At 45.3% G+C, this 19,401-nt stretch overlaps 1 protein-coding gene across 7 annotated transcripts in view; it reads left to right on the top strand.

Moving 5' to 3' along the window:
• Positions 1-19,401, top strand: part of UNKL (unk like zinc finger) — a 131,262-nt gene that overhangs the window by 33,379 nt on the left and 78,482 nt on the right. For all 7 annotated transcript variants that reach the window (XR_004374905.2, XR_004374904.2, XM_075061297.1 and 4 more), the window contains exons 5-7: positions 1,826-1,961; positions 3,157-3,274; positions 11,321-11,405. Coding sequence is in view for 5 of the 7 variants with exons in the window: in XM_032789481.2 (XP_032645372.1) it covers positions 1,826-1,961; positions 3,157-3,274; positions 11,321-11,405 (339 nt within the window). In the remaining 2 variants the exon portion in view is untranslated. The remainder of the gene's footprint in view (positions 1-1,825; positions 1,962-3,156; positions 3,275-11,320; positions 11,406-19,401) is intronic.

The following is a 19,401-nucleotide window of genomic DNA, read 5'->3' as shown; positions in this document are numbered from 1 at the left end:
CTATAACTTTGAATACCCTGACTCTTAATAAATTTAAAATCTCAAATGTAATGTTACATGTCAAAGTTATTTTGGATTGAACTTCCTTGTTTTTTTAATGGTAGAAGTGAGTAATGACCTCCTCCCGCCCTCATCCTGGTCCAGTTCTGGTCCTTTCTAAATTTGAGTCAGGTAGCTTCCTTCTCCATGCTACATGGGTGTTTACAGTCTAAATCTAATAGATGTTGGGAAGTCATTAGTCTAACAAATGTAGTAAAAATCTTCACATTGTTGTAAAACAAAAGCCAATGGACATGTCCAAAAATTCATCCAGATCTAAATGGACTATAACCAGATGACCAAAAGGCACATCTGTGTCCTAGAAATTAGGTTTTAGTGTACAGGAATAAAGTAGTGTCCCTTTATATAGTTTTTGTCCTTTATGGTGCTCACTATGTTCTGTGTTTTAGAAGCTGCCAGAAACCAGTCAGAGCAACATGTATGTATGTAGATAGGTTGGCATGTTTATGTGTATTTAGTAAACATGGTTATTTGGGGCCCACCTCTGTCTGGGTGGTTTATTCACATTGTTTTTGTTGTATGAAGAGCAAAAAAGACAAAAACATGTCTACCAGATTTTATATTTCTGCCACCATCCACTGAGAACAGTAGAGCTATTGCAACTGTTTTTTGTAATGGCAAAAATGTACTGTTCCCCCACTCTTTGAAACTGAAAATAACTGAACCATTTTTTTCTTTCATTTTTAAAAATAATCACTCTTGGGTGGAAAATTACTCTGGAAAAATACTTTTTATATTAAGGATGTGATTGAATTGTATTGATGTAGCTTAGCATTTGTGGGCCTAATGGAAGAAGTGGGATTTTGAAAGGGATATGAATGATAGCAGCGAAGTTGCCAGATGCATTGGAATGGAGAGGCCATGAAAATGTATTTTCAAATGTTTACTATTGAAGAGCTTATTTTTATTTTGCTTTTAACATTTCTGAGACTGTATGAAGAATACTGGGAAAAAATAAAAAATACTTACATCGAGAGCTTCTGGACATTTTGTGTTGTGTTAGGATTCTGCTAGTATTTTATTTGTGCTTATTGTGATGGTAAAATTTGTATTCAATATAAAAATGATAAAGCTTTAGTCAGACTGCCTAATAACAATAAAATCCAGGTCTCATCCTAATTGTTTGGGAATGGTGAGGTGTAAGGCTGTAATTTAGTCAGAGAGGTCACAGCAGTCACGGATTCTGTGACTTTACCAGACCTCCATGATGTCTTCTGCTTCAGCTGTTAGCCTCTGCTGCAGGGTCCTGGTTCCAGCCCAGGCCTCAACTGCTATGTGCCCCCCTCATGACTTCCCAGGGCTGTGGCATGGGCTGCAGCCAGGGCCGCACACTCCTGTCCTGAAGCTGCAGGCAGCTGTGGGGGGAGGGTCTAGAGGGGGAAGGCTGCGCCCCCTGCTGTGGCGGCTGGAGCCAGGACTGTGCCTCCCTCCATGGTGGGAATGTTGGCCTGTCGGGAGCCCCCCTCACCCCACATGAGACTCTATTCCTCCCTTGTCCTTAGCCCCACCTCCGGTTATTTTTAGTAAAGTCAGGGACGGGTCACAGACTCCATGAATTTTTGTTTATTGTGCAAGACCTGTCTGTGACTTTTACTAAAAATAACCGTGATAAAATCTTAGCGTTAGTGATGTGTGATTTTTATATAAAAGAAAAGTGAAACTTTATTGCTTTCAAGGATTTTATTGGTACCTGGATTCATTACTGGTATTGTAAATGAAAGGTAAAGTGTTAACATATATTTTAAATTTGTTAATCTGTTTACAGATACTAATTTTGTATTAGCTGGCTACAAGACAGAACAATGCATCAAACCCCCCAGAATCTGCCGCCAGGGTTATGCATGTCCCCATTATCACAACAGCCGAGATAGAAGACGGAATCCCAGAAAATTCAAATACAGGTGCATAAATAAATACTAAGAACATGCTTTCCTAACTATGGGTCTATGTTCCCCATGAATCAATAGAACAGTTATTAGGGGACTTAATTTTTGGATTACACTAACAGTGCAACTGAATATACCTAGTTTAACAGTATTAGATTTTTGTGACAAGCCCCATAAAACTATAGGAAACAAACTTCAGAATGATCGGACAGCCCTGATTAGGAAAGTAATTATAATGTGACTAAAACATCAGTCTTCCCTGAGAGGAGGTGAAACAGTTTCTTCATCTCCTCGCACCAATTGAGAATCTCAATTGTTCCTCCTTCAGCTGCTGTTAATAGACAAAAGGACCGCTGATAACTTCTGGATTTAGCTGATTCCTCCTGCTACAAATTCCTTTCCTCAGGCAATACTTTCATAACCAAACTTTGCTAAAAAACATACTGACATTTGACTTTTAGTATGAATTGGTGGCCTGAGAAATGTAGTTTTTCAGTTTCTGTACCCTCAGTTCAGTAGTGCAGTATTGATGGGATTGGCCTAACAATCTCATGATTGTAAGTAACCATCACAAAACATAAGAGAATTTGAATTTTGCAGATTTAATGTTTTTTGCACATTTTATTTCCTTACCCGTGCAGAAATGGGCTGCAGTACTGCTGGCTGCCACTAGGGGTTGCTGGACCCGGCAGAGCCCAGCTCGCTCATAGAAGACACTGTGGTGGGGAAGGGGAGAGAGCTAGAGGGTTCCTGGCAGCTGTAGTTCCCTGCATGCCCTGAGGGAAGGAGAGGGCGGTATGCAGGAAGCTCTGTGCAAGCCTGGGACCAAGCAATTGGGCTGGTTCTCCTGCTGGATCCCTGGGCTCTGAGGGTAGGAGGTGGGTGTCTGGGCTGGAGTGGGCTGGGGTGGCGGTATTTAGGAAAGGGGTGGCCTTACAGCTAAGCTGTGGGGAGGAGGGGTGCAGGTCTCTGGGCAAGGGGGGCAGAATTCCCCCAGGAGTAAGCATCCTTTGACCAAAAGAGCATTTGCCCAAAGAGCTCCCAAAATATTGCTGGCCCCAAAGCCTGGCTCTGGTGATAAGCTGCTGTTGCAGAAGCGGAAACAGTGGGCTTCAGCAGCTGAGATGCTGCTTTGGACTTAATGGGAAAATATTTGAGTTCGCTGCTGGGGAATTAGTGCAAATACATTTTTGGATTTCACTTTTTCCAGGTCTACTCCTTGCCCCAGTGTAAAACATGCAGATGAGTGGGGTGAACCTTCCAAGTGTGAAAATGGGGATAACTGTCAGTATTGCCATTCTCGTACTGAACAGCAGTTCCATCCTGAGGTAAGAACTGAGATTGTTTTTCCCCATTGTTAAGCGTCTTAAATTGAACATGATTTATCTTAATAATGGAAATAGACAAATGTTTTGCTTATATGGGCATATCATATAGTACATCTAATTAGTTTTCTGATCTGTTAAAGAAGTTGCAAGATTTCTGCAACAGTTTTAAGTTGTCTTTTTTAATGTGCTAACTAATACTAGCAATTTTATTTCTGAAGTCTGTCTGTCTGATCTGTCTTCAGAGCGCTGTAACTTCACGTCTTCTTAAAAGTAGATATATTTTATCCAGAGCTGTATGGAATCTGAATGGAAAGTCGTTCATGCAGTAGTTGAATTAGGTGGAGATATTTGCTTTAAAACAGTTTGCTAGGAATATCATTTGTACAGTTACATTAGTCACCTACTAGCATCTTTTAGAACTCTAATTATGAAAGAGAAGTTAACTTCATAATGTCTCCTGCAATATTTGGACATGGATCAGATTACATTTTCATACGATTTGTAATTCTCTTTGCCATGCTTCTTAACCCCAAGGTGTAAGATTTGGATTTAAGCAGTCCTTTTCACTATTCAGCCTATTTCTTGATCCTGCAGTCAAGTCATAATGGTGACATCTGTGACATCACAATCATTTGTGGTAAAACTCTGTGGTATAATCACAGTAGTAGGAAGGTTTCATTGCAGTTGATTGGGGGAAATTGAATAGACCAATGGAAGAAGGAAAGAGAAGAAAACAAAAATTCTTTCTGTCAGTGTGGATTCACTGTAGGTATTCATGGGTCTCATGCACATGAGCTTAGAATTTTTTTATGCCCTTGTATTCATGGCCCCAAAAGTCACAGTGCGTTGACCCTTCCTTAGTTCTCTCTTACTGTTTATCTTTTTGTTCTGTGTTTGTACACTCCCAGCACATGACTGGGGCTTCTAGATGCTATGATTATATAAATAATAAAAAAAAATCTGGGGTAAAGTCCTCAAAATCTTGCTTGACTTGAAGTGGCAGAGGCATGACACTGACAGGGAAAAAAGCCTGAGATTAAACATCAGTACCAAAGTCAGCACCAATAGGTGTCTTGTTACCTATCCTGGCACTCATTGACTGACCCACTCCTCCTTGGTGCCGAGATATGTGTTTCAAGATATACTTTCATCCTTCCTCCCAGCACCAGCCCTGGTAGCCTTATCGGAACTGCACCCAGCAGTGCTGTTTCTGGAGAAATACTTGTCCTCCCCTGGGCTATTCCTTCTTCCTTGCTTCAAGCACAGAGCACAGTCCAGAGAGAGAGAGACGGAGGAGTGGTATCCTAAAGAGTTCTCCAGCACCACCTACTACCAGGCTTAGTGTGTTAGTGCGTTTTACTTGGTTAGTCGTGAATGGAACTCAGCCTAGGGATGGGGCATGCCCCAGTCCCCAGGCTTTAAGCCCTGCGATCACTGCAAAAAACCAATGCCCATCAGCGATCCACATAACAGTTATCTAAGGTGTCTGGGCGGGTCGCATATAAGCGACAATTGCCATATCTGCATGTCCGTCAAACCTCAGACTAAGAAAGAGCGAGACATCTGTCTCAAAGTGCTCCTAGTGAAGGCAGCTCTAACTCCAGCACCAGAGCAATCGAGGTCCGACTGTGCCCCGAACACCACAGCATTGGTTTGGAATGGTCTACCGGCGCTTTTGACGGACCAGTGCTGATGCCCCTCTCCGTTACCTGCCAAATGGCAAATGAAGACCAGGAGAGGAATATCTCCTACATCCCTCAAGGGGAAGGAGAGGGCAGGAGGGGAACGAAGACCCGAGGAGGGTGGCTCGGTACCTCCAACCAGGACTCAGGTCCAAGCTCAGGTTGAGAAGTCTAGCCCACCCCGCCCCATGCCTACCACACTGGACAATGACGCGGGCCTTCGTCAGTTAGAGGTCCCATTGATCCCCGAGGCCCTGCAGGCAGCGCAGGATATCCTAGCGCTACCAGTGCCACCCACACTGGCGGTACCCTGATCCAGGGGTAAACCTGCCTTGGGACCTTTTCATAAGTCCCCATCTCAGCGGTACCACCCTCCCTCATGAGGGACGTCTTGCCAGCGCTTTCCCGCACTGAGCCACCAGGCCTTGAAGGCAGGGAGGCAGGCTTGGCGCACCCTCTTCAGTCTCCAAACTCAGGGCAGTGCCCATAGGGCTTGAGAGGCGCCTTGCCGGTGACCTGACACAGACCGATAGAAGTGTGCTCCGGCACAGACCAGTAGAAGTGTGGTTCTCCTGGCATCAACAGCAGTGAGACCGGCCCAGCACTTCACCCATGACCTGGTGCTGTTCACAGGCCCAACAGAGTTGATCAAGCAGAGTCACCAGTCATCAATTCATTGATACACGTCGCCACAAAACAGATCCTCTTGGTCACTAAGAAGGTGTTCCTGGCGACTGACCTGCTCCAGATCCTGGTACCAGTTGAGCAGCGTGAGGGATAGATCACTGGAATGCCGTCGACAATCCGCTGAATGTCGCTGGTCTCTGACAACCCACAAAAGGAACTTGTCCCGAGCAGACAGCTCCCTATCGAGGTGCACCGATCAGCACCACAGCGAACTGGGTCGCCATTCCACCTGTTCATGGTCGCATAAGAGCTACCACTCATCGCTGAACTCCGGCACCAGGCAGGAGTCGTTGCTGGCAGGCCAAACCCCAGCACCGGTGGTACCCTCGACGTTGGCAGTACCTCCAACTGCTCCATGGCCCTAGGGCCAGTGGCTAGCTTCCTGGTACCTGTGGAACTCATAGGGTTTTACCCAGGCTTCCCAAGGGCTTAGGTCAGTGGCTGGTGCCTTGTACAACCCATCGGCCTTGGTATCCTGCCCTCCTCTGGAAACAGATGTTCCCAAAGGGAGAACCCCATAGGCTCTCACGGACCCCGGGGAACAGTTGGTTGGACCACCTATGGATGTGGCAGACCCCACAGCACTGGTTTCTTCCTCATCTTCACCAGGAGAGGCAAGGCCAACTGGGAGCTACGCCTGAGAATAAGTACTCAAAGAGGCTGGATTTGTTCGGACGCAAAGTTTATTCATCCTCCAGCCTCCAGTTGAGGCTGGCTAATCATCAAGCCCTCTTCAGCTGCTATGACTTCAGTATGTGGCAAGCCATGGCCAAGTTTAAAGATTTGCTTCCCAAGGACACCAGAAAAGAGTTTTGGGTGATCCTCGATGAGGGCAGGGTTGTGGCCAGGGTGGCCCTTCAAGCAGCCTTGGATTCGGCAGACTCCACAGCATGCACCATGGCCTCAGCCATCTCCATGTGAAGGGTGTTTTGGCTCCTTCTCTCAGGCTTATCGACGGAGGCCCAGCAGTTGATACAGGATCTTCCTTTCAATGGCCAGGCACTGTTTGCTGAGCAGACAGACAATAAATTACATGGGTTAAAGGACTCTCCTGTACTATATTGAAAACCCTAGGGCTCTGTGTCCCATATCTGGCCCATAAGCAGTTCAAGCTGCAACAGCCACAGTGTCAAGGGAGCCAGCCCAGGGAGGAAACAGCTCATAAGAAGAGCAGAGGCTACAAATGTCACCAGAGCCACCGCCCTCTGCCGTCTACCCAGTCAGGCGCCATCCACAACAGACAGGGTGGCAAACAGGCATTTTGAGGGTGCCCCTGAGAGTGACCTACCAGACTGTACCCCGGATCCATCCTCCCTATGTTTATCCAACCGCCTTTCTTTTTTTCTCTCTGCATGGAGCGTGATAACTTCAGACTGCTGGGTCCTCAAAACAGTGGCCCTGGGCTATACCCTCCTGTTCCTTTCTATCCCCTCTCCAACCTCCCCTTCCCTGTCCCTCTTCAGGGACCCTTCTCACAAGTCTCCTTGCGCAGGAGGTGAAGGGCCTGCTACAGCTGGGAGCAGTGGAAGGTTCCTCGTGAATACAGGAACAAGAGGTTCTATTCCCGGTACTTTCTAATCCCAAAGGCCAAGGGCAGTCTAAGACCTATACTGAACCTGCGAGACCTCAACAGATACCTAAAGAAGTTGAAGTTACACATGGTCTTCCTGGCCTCCATCATCCCCTCCCTGGATCCAGGGACTGGTATGCCACCCTTGACTTGAAGGATGCATATAGTTTTTTTTTAATAGCATATAACTTTCATATAGTGATTTTCCAAGGACACAGACACTTCCTATGCTTCACGGAGGGATTGGACCACTACCCTTTCGGCCTACTGACACCCGACCGAGAGTGTTTACCAAGTGCATGTCAGTGGTAGCAGCTTACCTCAGGAGTTGGGGTATTCAAATATACCCATATCTCGACGACTGGCTAGTCAAAGGTCGCTCCAGGTGCCAAGTCCAAAGGATGTTGCAGTGCTACAGGTCACATGCTGGTCCCTGGGCCTACTGGTGAACGACAAAAAGTCAACATTAGTTCCAGTAAAAAGAACAGGAGTACTTGTGGCACCTTAGGGACTAACAAATTTATTTAAGCATAAGCTTTCGTGGGCTACAGCCCACTTCATCGGATGCACAGAATGGAACATATAGCAAGAAGACACACACACACACTCACAGAGAGAGAGAGAGAACATGAAAAGGTGGACGTTGCCAAACCATCTCTAAGATGCTAATTAATTAAGATGAGCTATTATCAGCAGGAGAAAAAAAATCTTTTGTAGTGATAATCAAGATAGCCCATTTCAGACCCTTGACAAGAAAGTGTGAGGATACTTAACATGGGGAAATAGATTCAATGAGTGTAATGACTCGGGCCCTCCCAGTCTCTATTCAAGCCTAAGGTAATGGTGTCCAGTGAACAGATACAGATATCTCTGTGGATACAGACTAACATGGCTGCTACTCTGAAACCTGTTAGTTCCAGTGCAAAGGATAGAGTTCATCGGAGCGGTGCTCAACTCCACCTGCGCCAGAGCTTTTCTGCTGCAGGAGAGGCTCCAGGCAATGATGGACCTCATCGCGGGAGTCTCTGCATTCCCTCTAACCATGGCCCGGGTATGTCTGTATTTGCTCGGCCACATGGAGCATGTACATATGTCGTCTGTCATGCGAGGCTCAGAATGCAACCATTGCAGCAGTGGCTGGTGACAGTCTATTCCCAGTCCAGAGATCACCTTCGCAGGTCCTTTTTCTCTCACTACGAGTGGTCACTCCATCCGGAGTTAGTCCGATCGCTCTTCCAGAGGTGGGGAATTCCCTGAATGGACTTGTTTGCCACCAGACAGAACAGGAAATGTCATCAGTTCTGTTTCCTGCAGGGCATGGGCAAGGGCTCCCTCTGAGACAGCTTTCTCCTTCTGTGATCAGGGGACCTGATGTACATGTTCCCGCCGATCCCACTCATCAGCAAAGTGATGTCAAAGATCAAGAGAGACAAGGCTCAAGTCATCATGATTTGCCCCAGTGTGGCTGCACCAACATTGGTTTGGCACACTGATGGACCTGGCAGCAACCGCTCCCTGACCCCTTCCTGACCGACTGGATCTGATTTCACAAGATCAAGGGTGCCTCCTACACCCCAACCCCGCCTTCCTCCATCTCACAGAGTGGATGCTGAGTGATTGAACCTGGAGGAGCTGGCCTGCTCTAATGAGGTCCAGCAAGTCCTCCTAGAAAGCAGGAAGCCTTCCACCAGAGCAACTTACCTGACCAAATGGATGAGGTTCTCCTACTGGGTGTCTGAGTGTAGCATCTCTCCGTTGTGGTCCTCCTTACAATCTATCTTAGATTACTTGTTTCATCTTAAGAACCAGGGGCTGGCCGTCTCTTCCATCAGGGTGCACTTTGCGACCATCTTCGCTTTTCACCCACCGATCCACAACAGGGTCAGACGGTGTTCTCGCATGACATGTTTCTCATCTTCCTGAGAGGCCTTGAGAGACTCTTCCTGCCAGTCTGGGCCCCTGTCCCACAGTGGGGCCTTAACTTGGTTCTTTCTAGGCTCACGGGCCCTTCCTTTGAGCCTGTGGCCTCCTGCTTTTCCCATCTGTCATAGAAGGCCGCTTTCCTTGTGGTGGTAACATCGGCACGATGAGTGTCGGAGATTAAAGCCCTGACATTGGAACTGCTGTCTACAGTGTTCTACAAGGACAAAGTTCAACTGTGACCCCATCCAGCTTTTCTGCCGAAAGTGGTGTCTTCCTTTCACGTCAACCAGGGCATCTTCCTCCGGTGTTTTGTCCCAAGCCACACATCACTAGTGAGGAAAGGAGGCTACACGCCATGGACGTCAGACATTCCCTGGCATTTTATCTGGAGCATACCAAGCCCTTCTGCAGGTTGACCCAGCTCTTCATCGCAACAGTAGACAGGATGAAGGGCCTTGCAGTGTCCTCGCAGAGGATTTCCAGCTGGATCACCTCCTGCATCTGGACCTGTTACAAGCTAGCACAGGTCCCACTCCCGCCGATTGTGAGGGCCCATATGGCTGGAGCTCAGGTGTCCTCAGCAGCCTTTCTGATGCACATTACCATCCAGGAAATTTGCAGAATCACGATGTGGTCTTTGGTTCACATGTTCACGGTGCATTGTAGCATCACTCAGCAGGCCAGAGATGACACTGGGTTCAGCAGAGCTGTGTTGCAATCTACATGTTCATGAACTCCTACCCATCTCTGTTGGTACTGCTTGGGAGTCACCTAATATGGAATGGACATTAGCAAGCACTTGAAGAAGAAAAGACAGTTACTTGTTCCGTAACTGGTGTTCTTCGAGATGTGTTGCTCATGTTCATTCCATGACCCTCTCTCCTTCCCCACTGTTGGAGATTCTGGCAAGAAGGAACTGAGGGTGGAGAAGAATCAGCACTGCTTTTGTAAAGGGGAAATTGTGTCTCATCAATCTATCAGAATTCTTTGAGAGTATTGACAGGGGTGATCCAGTGGATACTTGGACTTTCTAAAAACTTTTGATAAGGTCCCTTAGCAAAGGCTCTTACGCCAAGTAAGCAATCATGGGATAAGAGGTAAGGCTCTCTCATGGATCAGCATCTGGTTAAAAGATAGGAAACAAAAGGATAGGAATAAATGTTTAGTTTTCACAGTGGGGAGAGATAAATAGTGGAGTCCTGGAAGGATCTGTACTGGGACCAGTGCTGTTCAACATATTCATATGTGATTTGGAAAAGGGGGTAAAGAGTGAGGTGATAAAGTTTGCAAGTGATACAAAATTACTCAAGATAGTTAAGTCCAAAGCAGAGTGGGAAGAATTTTAAAGGGATCTCATAGAACTGGGTGACTGAGCAACACAGTGGCAGGACAGTCAGTGTTGATAAATGTAAAGTAGTGCATGTTGGAAAACATAATCCCAATGACACATGCATACAAAATGGGTGTTATCACTCTGGAAAGAGATCTTGGAGTCATTGTGGATAGTTCTCTGAAAACGTTTACTCAGTGTGCAGCAGCAGTCAAAAAAAGTTAACAATGTTAGGAACCATTAGGAAAGGGATAGATAAGACAGAAAATATCACAATGCCCCTGTATAAATCAATCATACACCCACACTTTGAATACTGTGTGCAGTGTTTCCCCATCACCAAAAAGATTATTAGAATTGGAAAGAGTACAGAGAAAGGAAATAAAAGTGATTAAGGATATGGAACAGCTTCCATACAAGCAGAGATTTAAAAAACAGGGACTGCTCAGCTTAGGAAAGAGATGACTAAAGGGGTCATAGAACTTCCCAAAAATAATTCCTAGAGCTTCTCTTTTAGAAGAACATCCAGTCTTGATTAAAGAATTGTCAGTGATGAAGAATTCACCACGACTCTTGGTAAATTGTTCCAATGGTTATTTACCCTCGCTGTTAAAAAATTATGCCTTGTTTCCAGTCTGATTTTTGTCTAGCTTCAACTTCCAGCCATTGGATTGTGTTACACCTTTCTCTGCTAGAACTAAGAGCCAACTGTTAAATATTTGTTCCCGAGGTAGATATTTCTACACTGTAATCATGTCACCCCTTAACTTTTTCTTTGTTAAACTGAATAGATTGAGCTCTTATGCTATTAGCACGCAGATAATTTTAAAGTTATTCATTTTCTATTTTTTTAGATTTACAAATCTACAAAGTGCAATGACATCCGCCAAACAGGTTACTGCCCACGGGGTCCATTTTGTGCATTTGCACACGTTGAAAGTGAGTATGAGAACGGTTCTTTTGTATCAGTGTTAATAAAATTCCCATGATCATGCAGTAGAGAATGTTTGTTTTTATTTCACCTTTAAAAAAAAAAAGTGTTTTATCCCATTCTATTACCTTGCATCTATGATTTCATCATTACTTTGTATCAAACTCCTCGTGGCAACAGTGGAAGTGGAAAGTGCATTACTTGTGAAACGGACTGTACCTATTGTTTATTTGGGCCCCAGCAAACACTTACGTACATATTCTACTTTAAGCATGTAAATAGCCCCATCAATTTCAATGGAACTACTAACATGTTTAAAGGTGTTAGAGTGATAAGGTGAATGAGGTAATATCTTTTATTGGACAAGCTTGTTACCTCACTCACCTGTCTCTCTAATATCCTGGGATGGACATGACTATAACAACACATGTTTAAAGGTGAGTATGTGTGTAAATATTTGCAGGACCTGGTGTTTTAGTAATCTGCAGAGAGGTGCCATGGCCAAGTGATGCTTCCCTTACCCTCTCCCATTCTCAACACATCCAGGCTGTTGTATCCAGGAAGCAGGAAAGAGGCACATCCTTTTAGAGTTCTCCTAGTTTCTGTTTTCACTTGTATGAAAAAGATTAATACATTGAAGAGGTGTGATACTTTAGCAGTCATAAAGTTCCTAGAAATGCTGGAGCCCTACATTTCAATTGATAAGTAAATTTACTAAGTATTTCCTCTCTGAATAAAACAGCAGAAACTTATTTTTCAGGGTCAAGTGCTGTTGATGGGAACAGCATACGTTTCAGGGAGGGAGGAAACAACTCAGCACAATGCACCAGAGACAGAAATTGGGACTTTATATTGACTTCAGTAAGAACAGGATCAGCCCAACTGAGATTAGCAGCTGAGCTTAGTGCAGGGTAGGAGCCACTGACGGTGGCATCCTCAGCCCTCCCACCCTGCAGTGAATTACTTTTCTGCTGAGTGCCCGAAATGATGCGCCTGTACTGCTGGGGAGAGACGTGTGACGACTCTTGTGATTCTCTTTGCTTCCTCGTCAGAAAGTCATTTTTCTGCAGGGAAGCAAAGAAGTATGCAAGGGACATGAATTCTGTGTGCACACAGTGACGCAGAATTCCCCCAAGAGTAGTGTGTGGAGCTTATGTGGTTCAGGCTCTTCATAAAAACCTAGATACAAAAGACAGTGAGAAAATAGTAGCAACATAGGGAGGTGTATTCAGAACTATGTCAGGACTTTACTTCCTTTCCTCCCATATCATCAAAATATTTGCAGCTGGGAGCCAGGTCAGGATTTACTGGGAGTAAAAAGAATGCAAACGTTGGATTGACATCAATTAGCGATGGGAGATTCAAGTGGCCCATCCTTTCTATCTAGGTTCTTATGTGGCTCTTACCACTGCAGTTTCTCTGTCTGTCTCTGCCAGTAGCAACAGCTCTGAGCTCAGTCCTGCAATCCTGACATTCCACCTCTCTCTTGCTCAAGTATGGTCAACAGAAAAGAACCCCTCCATAGATCTAGTGGGAAGAAGAGAGAGAGACTCCATATCTAGGGACTCTATCTCATAGGAAAGGTGACATGGAGGATCTTATCCCATGGCTCCTGTTTCTTTGGCCCCTAAGAGCCTGTGTGCATCTCCCTCTGTCTTCAGTGAGGCCCTAGTTTCTCAGACCAGGCAATCCCTTTTGCCCCACTGTGCAGGGGAGGCACAAAGTCTCTTATGCCTACTCCCCTTCCCCATGGCTGTAAGGGAGAGAGACTCCTCTCATCTTCAGAAGCAGCTGACTTTCACTTCTCTTCGTTCTTTGTGGAAGCTGGCAAGTCGGGGTCCCTTTCAAACTGGGCTTCCCCTGGTGTCATTGCTGTTACTCTGCTCTCTTTTAGGTCTCACCTATCAGCCTTCTCCCTCTGGTTGGGGCAGCCCACAACCCTTTTAACTGGCGCAGTCCCCCAAAGAGTCTCCTCTGTTAACAGGGGAGGATTGAAACCCTGTCCCAAAGGGTGAAGAGCAGTGGGGAATTGCCAGCTGCCTCTGAAAAACTTAGCAGGGGAAAAACTTAGCCTCCTAAAAACATTGGAAGGGAAGTCAGTCTGCAGTGTTGGGCTTCTTTAGGACTCTTCAGTGCTGTTGGTGCTCTGATTGTCAGTGTGTCAAAAACACCCACTTCCATCTGACTTCGTAGAAGATTACACCCCTTCATGTTGGACCCAAACCTGGCCATAGCAACCCACACGTTCATGACCTCCGAGGCTAATGCTGATTGTCTGTAGGAATGAAGTGACAACTGAAAAAGCTCTGTTTGATTTAAAAAAAAAATCAGCCAATTTGATTAGCAGCAGGTTGTCATGAGTACATTACCCTGATACTCCACTCTACACTGGCTGCCTGGTGAATAGAGAGCCCCTTTCAAAGGCTGTGTCTTAATATTCAAAGCCCTCTATGGGATTGGCCCAAATTCTCAGAGAGCATCTTTTCCTTAGCTACAATGACCTCTCATGGTAGCTATGTCCCACTGGAAGAATGAGATCATTTACCAATTAGGGGAGGCTGATTCATGCAGATGTTAGAACTTTTGCAGGAACTGGACCTAGACTATGGTACTCATTCCTTCAAGGAATTAGAATGACTGGGGCTACACATTATTCCAAATGTAATACTAAACTCATTTCTGTGACTTTTCCTCAATAAGTACATAAAACATGAACAAAAATGCCAATAAACTAATCACGCTAGTTCTCTTATAGGCTAGGAAGGAAGGGAGCGAGAGTGTTTCTATTTTTAAAAACTTGGGAGGCACATCAATCCTACTTTGATGGGGACTGTATGAGTATGTAAAAGATACGTTCATTTATGGGATTTGGGATTGATGTGCAGCTGTGTGTATGGGGAGTGAAGCTAACTGAACAAGGAGGGCTGGAGCAGTGACCTAGAAGGGAGCGTGAGGGTGGTGGTAACCAGAACAGCTCTTCTGATGTGAGGGTGTGAGGGACTCGTGAGCTGTATTTTCCCTCTAGACTTAATCGAGATGACAGTGACTGTAACTGCCTCGTAAAGCAATCCAGAATGAGGTCACAACCCCAAGGGATAGTGGAAGTAAATAACATTAGATAAGTGCAGCATATTCTGTCTTCACATCCATTTTTTGCATATTCAGTCAGGCAGAGGATGATCGGGGGGCTACCTGTGTTCCTTCTTCAGAGTCCTGGTGTTTAGTCTGGAGTCTGTCTGCACAATGATAGTTATTACTCATCTCACCTGTGTCTCGTGTGTTTTTTAATTGTCCCCTACTCCTGTACTTGATACGTAAGACAAAGGAAATAAGTTCGATACAGCATTTAGAAACACAGTACAAAGGCAGAATCATGCAGTAATTAAACATAGCTCATTAGGTACAAAAATTACACCACAAGAAACAATCCTCAACTATGCTGTCTCCCCTGAAGAGAGGTAATGGTGCTGAATTTACATGTCCCACTGTTCCATCTGTTCAGTATCATGGCATGTACTCTTCTGCATGATATCATAACTGTTAATTGTCCTTGGCAGAAGAAAGGTTCGTGCAGGACACAGTTTATTATGGCCCTTCAGAAATACAGTTGTGAACAGAGATGAAAAATAAGAAACATTTCGTATAGAAAATTCTGGCAAAATCTGTGGAATTTCTTCAGGGGCTGATTGGATTTTCTAGCCCTGTTTCTTTTTTTAATACCCCATGTTCATGAATCAAGGGGTAAGGAATGTCAGCCTATTCAACTAAATATCTGTTGCTAATGCATTATTTGTCTAGAAAACCCACACAGACCTAAATGTCCAAATTTTTAATAAATACCATTTTAAAGAGTACTTTTATTTGTATATTCCAAAGGGCAGTAAGTAATGAGCATCTAAATTAACCAAATCTGAAATGTTCAATAGAATACTGAAGTTGTCTTCAGAACACCAGGAAGTGATGTGTGGGTCTAATTACTTTGAATTAATTTTTCTAGTATAAAACTTGACAATTAAATAGTTAGAATGACCTCTTAAATGTCAATATTTTCTCAATATCCCATTAAGATAAGCGGTAGATATTCCAGATTCTTCTTCGAGTAGTTCCCTGTGGGTGCTCCATTGTAGGTGTGTGTGCGTTCCTGCGCCTTTGATTGCAGATCTTTGGTAGCAGTGTCCGTTTGGCCTGGACATGCTTTCTGTGTCTTTCATACTCTGCCTCACGGCTAATTAATGCTGCACAGGTGAACTACCTTCTCAACTGCCCCAGCTAGAGACAGAGCAATTAGCAGTCCATTCGCTCATTCTTTAGATCTTTAGAATTGTTTATCTCTTAGATACTCTTAGTGTTTTCGTCATTTTTTTCTCTTTAGTGTTATAGGGTTTCCATTACTTTCTTTCCTGTTTTAAAGAAAAATAAGTGTTTTTATTTTATCTCTGTCCTCCCTCAGGGATTGCCCCCAGTAGGGGGCATTCCCAGCTCCCCTGGGTTTAAGAGGTGCCTCTTCTTCAGGGAGGCTATTCTGGTTACAGACAGACATTCCCATTGCGTGTAGTGCCTCGGAGAGGCCCACATTCCATAAAAGTGTACTTTTTGCCAGCAGCTAAAAGTCGGATCCTGAAAAATCCAGGAATTAAAGTTAAAGCTATTGCTTATGGAGGAAGCTCTTCAGCCTGTGACTGACCCTGGGCCCGAATCTCCTTGACACCACGAACCATCACCAGAGCATTTTACTTCCAAAGAGGGTGAGCTGAGAAAGAAGTGTTCGGATTCCGCTCGGAAGATCTCCCAAAAGAGAGCTGTAAGGCCTCATACTGAATCCCAAACCAGCCAGATGAGATCCCCAGCATGTTCAGTTACTTTGGCACTGATGGCTAAAAGCATGATATGCACAACTCACATGGGTCTTCTGATGCACACACAGCTAGTAAGCTATGGGCACAGGCTCCAAAACAGTGGCACCACCTGTCTGAGACAAGAGTTTACACTGTACCGTGTCTACAAAGATGCCATCATTGCAGAAACTCTCTGTACCAACAACTTCAAAACAACCCTCATCGTACTGCCTGTCTTGAGCAAGATTGCTGGTTTCTTCGGTACTGACGAGTCAACCCCAACAAGCCTGACAGTACTGATTACGGCACCGCAGGAGTTTTGGTTTTCCAGGGACCTCGTGGTATCTGAGACCCTAGACCGGGGTTTCGGTACTGAGTGCATCTCAAAGCCCAGAATCACCACTGGCACCGAGGCATTCAGCTCCACTAATATCCAGCAGAGTCTGATAGTGACCAGGAGGATATCCTCTCTCGGCACTTGCCATCGTCCCTCTCTCTACCAACCAGGGACTTCTCAGCTACACCCTCACTCTGGGTTTCAGCCCCCATGATATGACGAACAGTGGGTTCTGCCACCCATGCCCTTTCTACCATCCCAGTGGCAATATTAGGATCCATGGGCAGCCTACAGGCACCATGCTTCCCAGGCATTTAGTGTCACTCACCAGGAGTCTGAGATGCTCTCCTCCAATCTCTGTCTCCAGAACCTCATAAGGAAACTGAGGAGCAGGAAACCAGGCTAGCAGAAGATGCCACACCGCAAACCAATATCTCCTCTTCTTTCCCAGATGAGGAAGCAATGCCCCCTCCACTGTCCATACCAGATGATTTCAAACTCTTTCAGGACCTTACAAAGATGTTGCGGGAGACACTGCAGGTCCTTCTCAAGGAGGTGAAGGACACCAACTGTAAGTTGTTGGACAAACTGCATATGCCCAACTCCTCAAAGATCACCCTCCCAGCTAATGAAGTGCATTTGGATCTGGCCAAAGTCATATGGCAAACACCAGCCTCAGTCACACCAACATACAAACTGGCCAACAAATATACTGTGTCCTTTCTAAGGATACTGAATTCCTTTTTTTCACACCCTGCACCTAATTCCATCATTGTGGATGTGGTGAATTCTCATGGCTGCCAACATCACATGAAATCCACCCCCTTATGATAGAGACTGGAAAAGACTTGACTTGTTTGGAAGGAAAGTGTACTCCTTGGTGACCTTGCAATTTAGAATTGCAAACTACCAGGCCTTAACAGCACAGTATGACCACATCATTTACGCCAAAAGACCACAATGAGAACAGTTTAGGCCGTCATACATGGGGGTAGTTAATGATCAGAACAGCACTTCAGACAGCAGTAGATGCCACGGATACAGTGGCCCACTTGGTATCAACAGTGGTAATGATGTCATGGTCGTTGTGGTTACACCTTTCAGGGCTGCCAAAAGAGGTACAGAAGATGGCCAGGGACCTCCCTTTCAAAGGCTCCAAATTATTTGCAGATAAGACTGATGCATCACTCCATACTCTCAAGGACTCCAGGGCCACACTTCAGTCATTGGGGATCTATACACCAGGTCAGAAAAAGAAATTTAGCCTTCAGTCCTCCCACAAATCATGTCCGTCTCAGTACCTATCACAGCACTGCTATGAGCCACAGTGAAAGAAGTCAGAATTTCAGAGGTGAAAACCATCAGTCCCTCAACCTCCCAAACTTCCACCTCGAAACCCATTTTGATGCCTTGGCTGAGGCCCTGAGAGAACACTCCCTACAACATCAGCTGCAACTCACAAACCATTTGCATCCCTTTGGATACTGCCTTTCTCTGTTCCTCCAAAATTGGGTCTTGGAGATGATCTCCAATGGATACTCTACCCATTTCATCTCCCTCTCTCCTCAGGAACCCTTCTTATGAGAGACTGTTAAAACAGGAAATAGATCACCTGCTATGCCTGGGAGTCATAAAACCTATTCTGGCTCATGTCAGAGGCAAAAGCATTTATTCCCGATATTTCCTGATTTCCCCCTCCCCCAGCCCTGCCCCCCCCAAAAAAGAGGTTGGAGACTCATACTGGACCTCAGAGCACTGAACAAAAACATGCAGGCACAAAAATTGAAGATGGTCACAATAGCAGCGATTATTCCATCTCTGGAACAGGTAGATTGATTCTTGGCCTTGACCTCCAGTCAGAAATGCTTGTGCTCCCTTTCTTCCACTGATGAGAAATGCACTCACGAAAATCATGACAAACAACATAGCGTGCATGTACTACATAAATCATCAAGGGGGTGCCAGATCAACTTTCCTGTGCATAGAAGTGCTAAAGCTATAGAATTGGCGCATTTGGCACAATGTTTTAATATCTGCTGCCTACCTCCTGTGAGTGCAAAATACAACAGTAGTGTCAGTTGCAAGTTGTCACATGACTGCAAGCAGGAAATGTACCCAACTGTACTCTGCAGCATAATCTAACAATGGGGGACCCCAACAGTAGACTTATTCTCTACTTACTTGAACAGGAAATACCCACGCTATTGCTCCAGACACGGCCTCGGAAAGCACTCATTAGGGGACATTCTCCTTCTCCTGGCAGAAAAAGGCCTCCTATACACCTTCCCTCATTTCCTCTGCTCCTGAAGGTCCTGATAAAAATAAAAAAGAGAAAAAGCAAATGTTATACTGGTTGGTCACATCTGGCTAAGACAGACGTGGTACCCATACCTGTGACAGCTTGCAACATGTCCAGCAATCCCTCTTCAACCCACTCCTTATCTCCTCTCACAGAATGAAGGGCAAACTCTCCATCCCGACCTACGGATACTCCATCTTAAGGCTTGGCTCCTTCATGCTTCCAGCACATAGAGAGAGTTGCTGCTCTAAAGAGGTGTAGGAAGTGTTACTACACAGCAGAAAATGGTCTACCTAATGCACTGACCTGCAAAAGTGGACAAGGTTTCAGGTTTGGTGTAATTCCAAACAAATCACCCTAGTATTTTCCATACTCCCTGTAGTGTTGAACTACATGCTAGTTCTCAAGAGGACAGGACTATCTCTCAGTATGCTCAAAGTATACCTGGTGGCCATGACAGCTTTCCATCAAGTGATAGAGGGATACTTGGTTTTTGCCCACCCAAAAACTACAAAGAGATTCCTCAAGGGCAT

This window comes from Chelonoidis abingdonii, unplaced genomic scaffold (genome assembly GCF_003597395.2).
Source record: "Chelonoidis abingdonii isolate Lonesome George unplaced genomic scaffold, CheloAbing_2.0 scaffold0003, whole genome shotgun sequence".
NCBI classification, from domain to species: Eukaryota; Metazoa; Chordata; order Testudines; family Testudinidae; genus Chelonoidis; species Chelonoidis abingdonii.
Note: the sequence above shows the minus strand (reverse complement) of the source record. Positions and strands in the feature narration are given on the sequence as shown.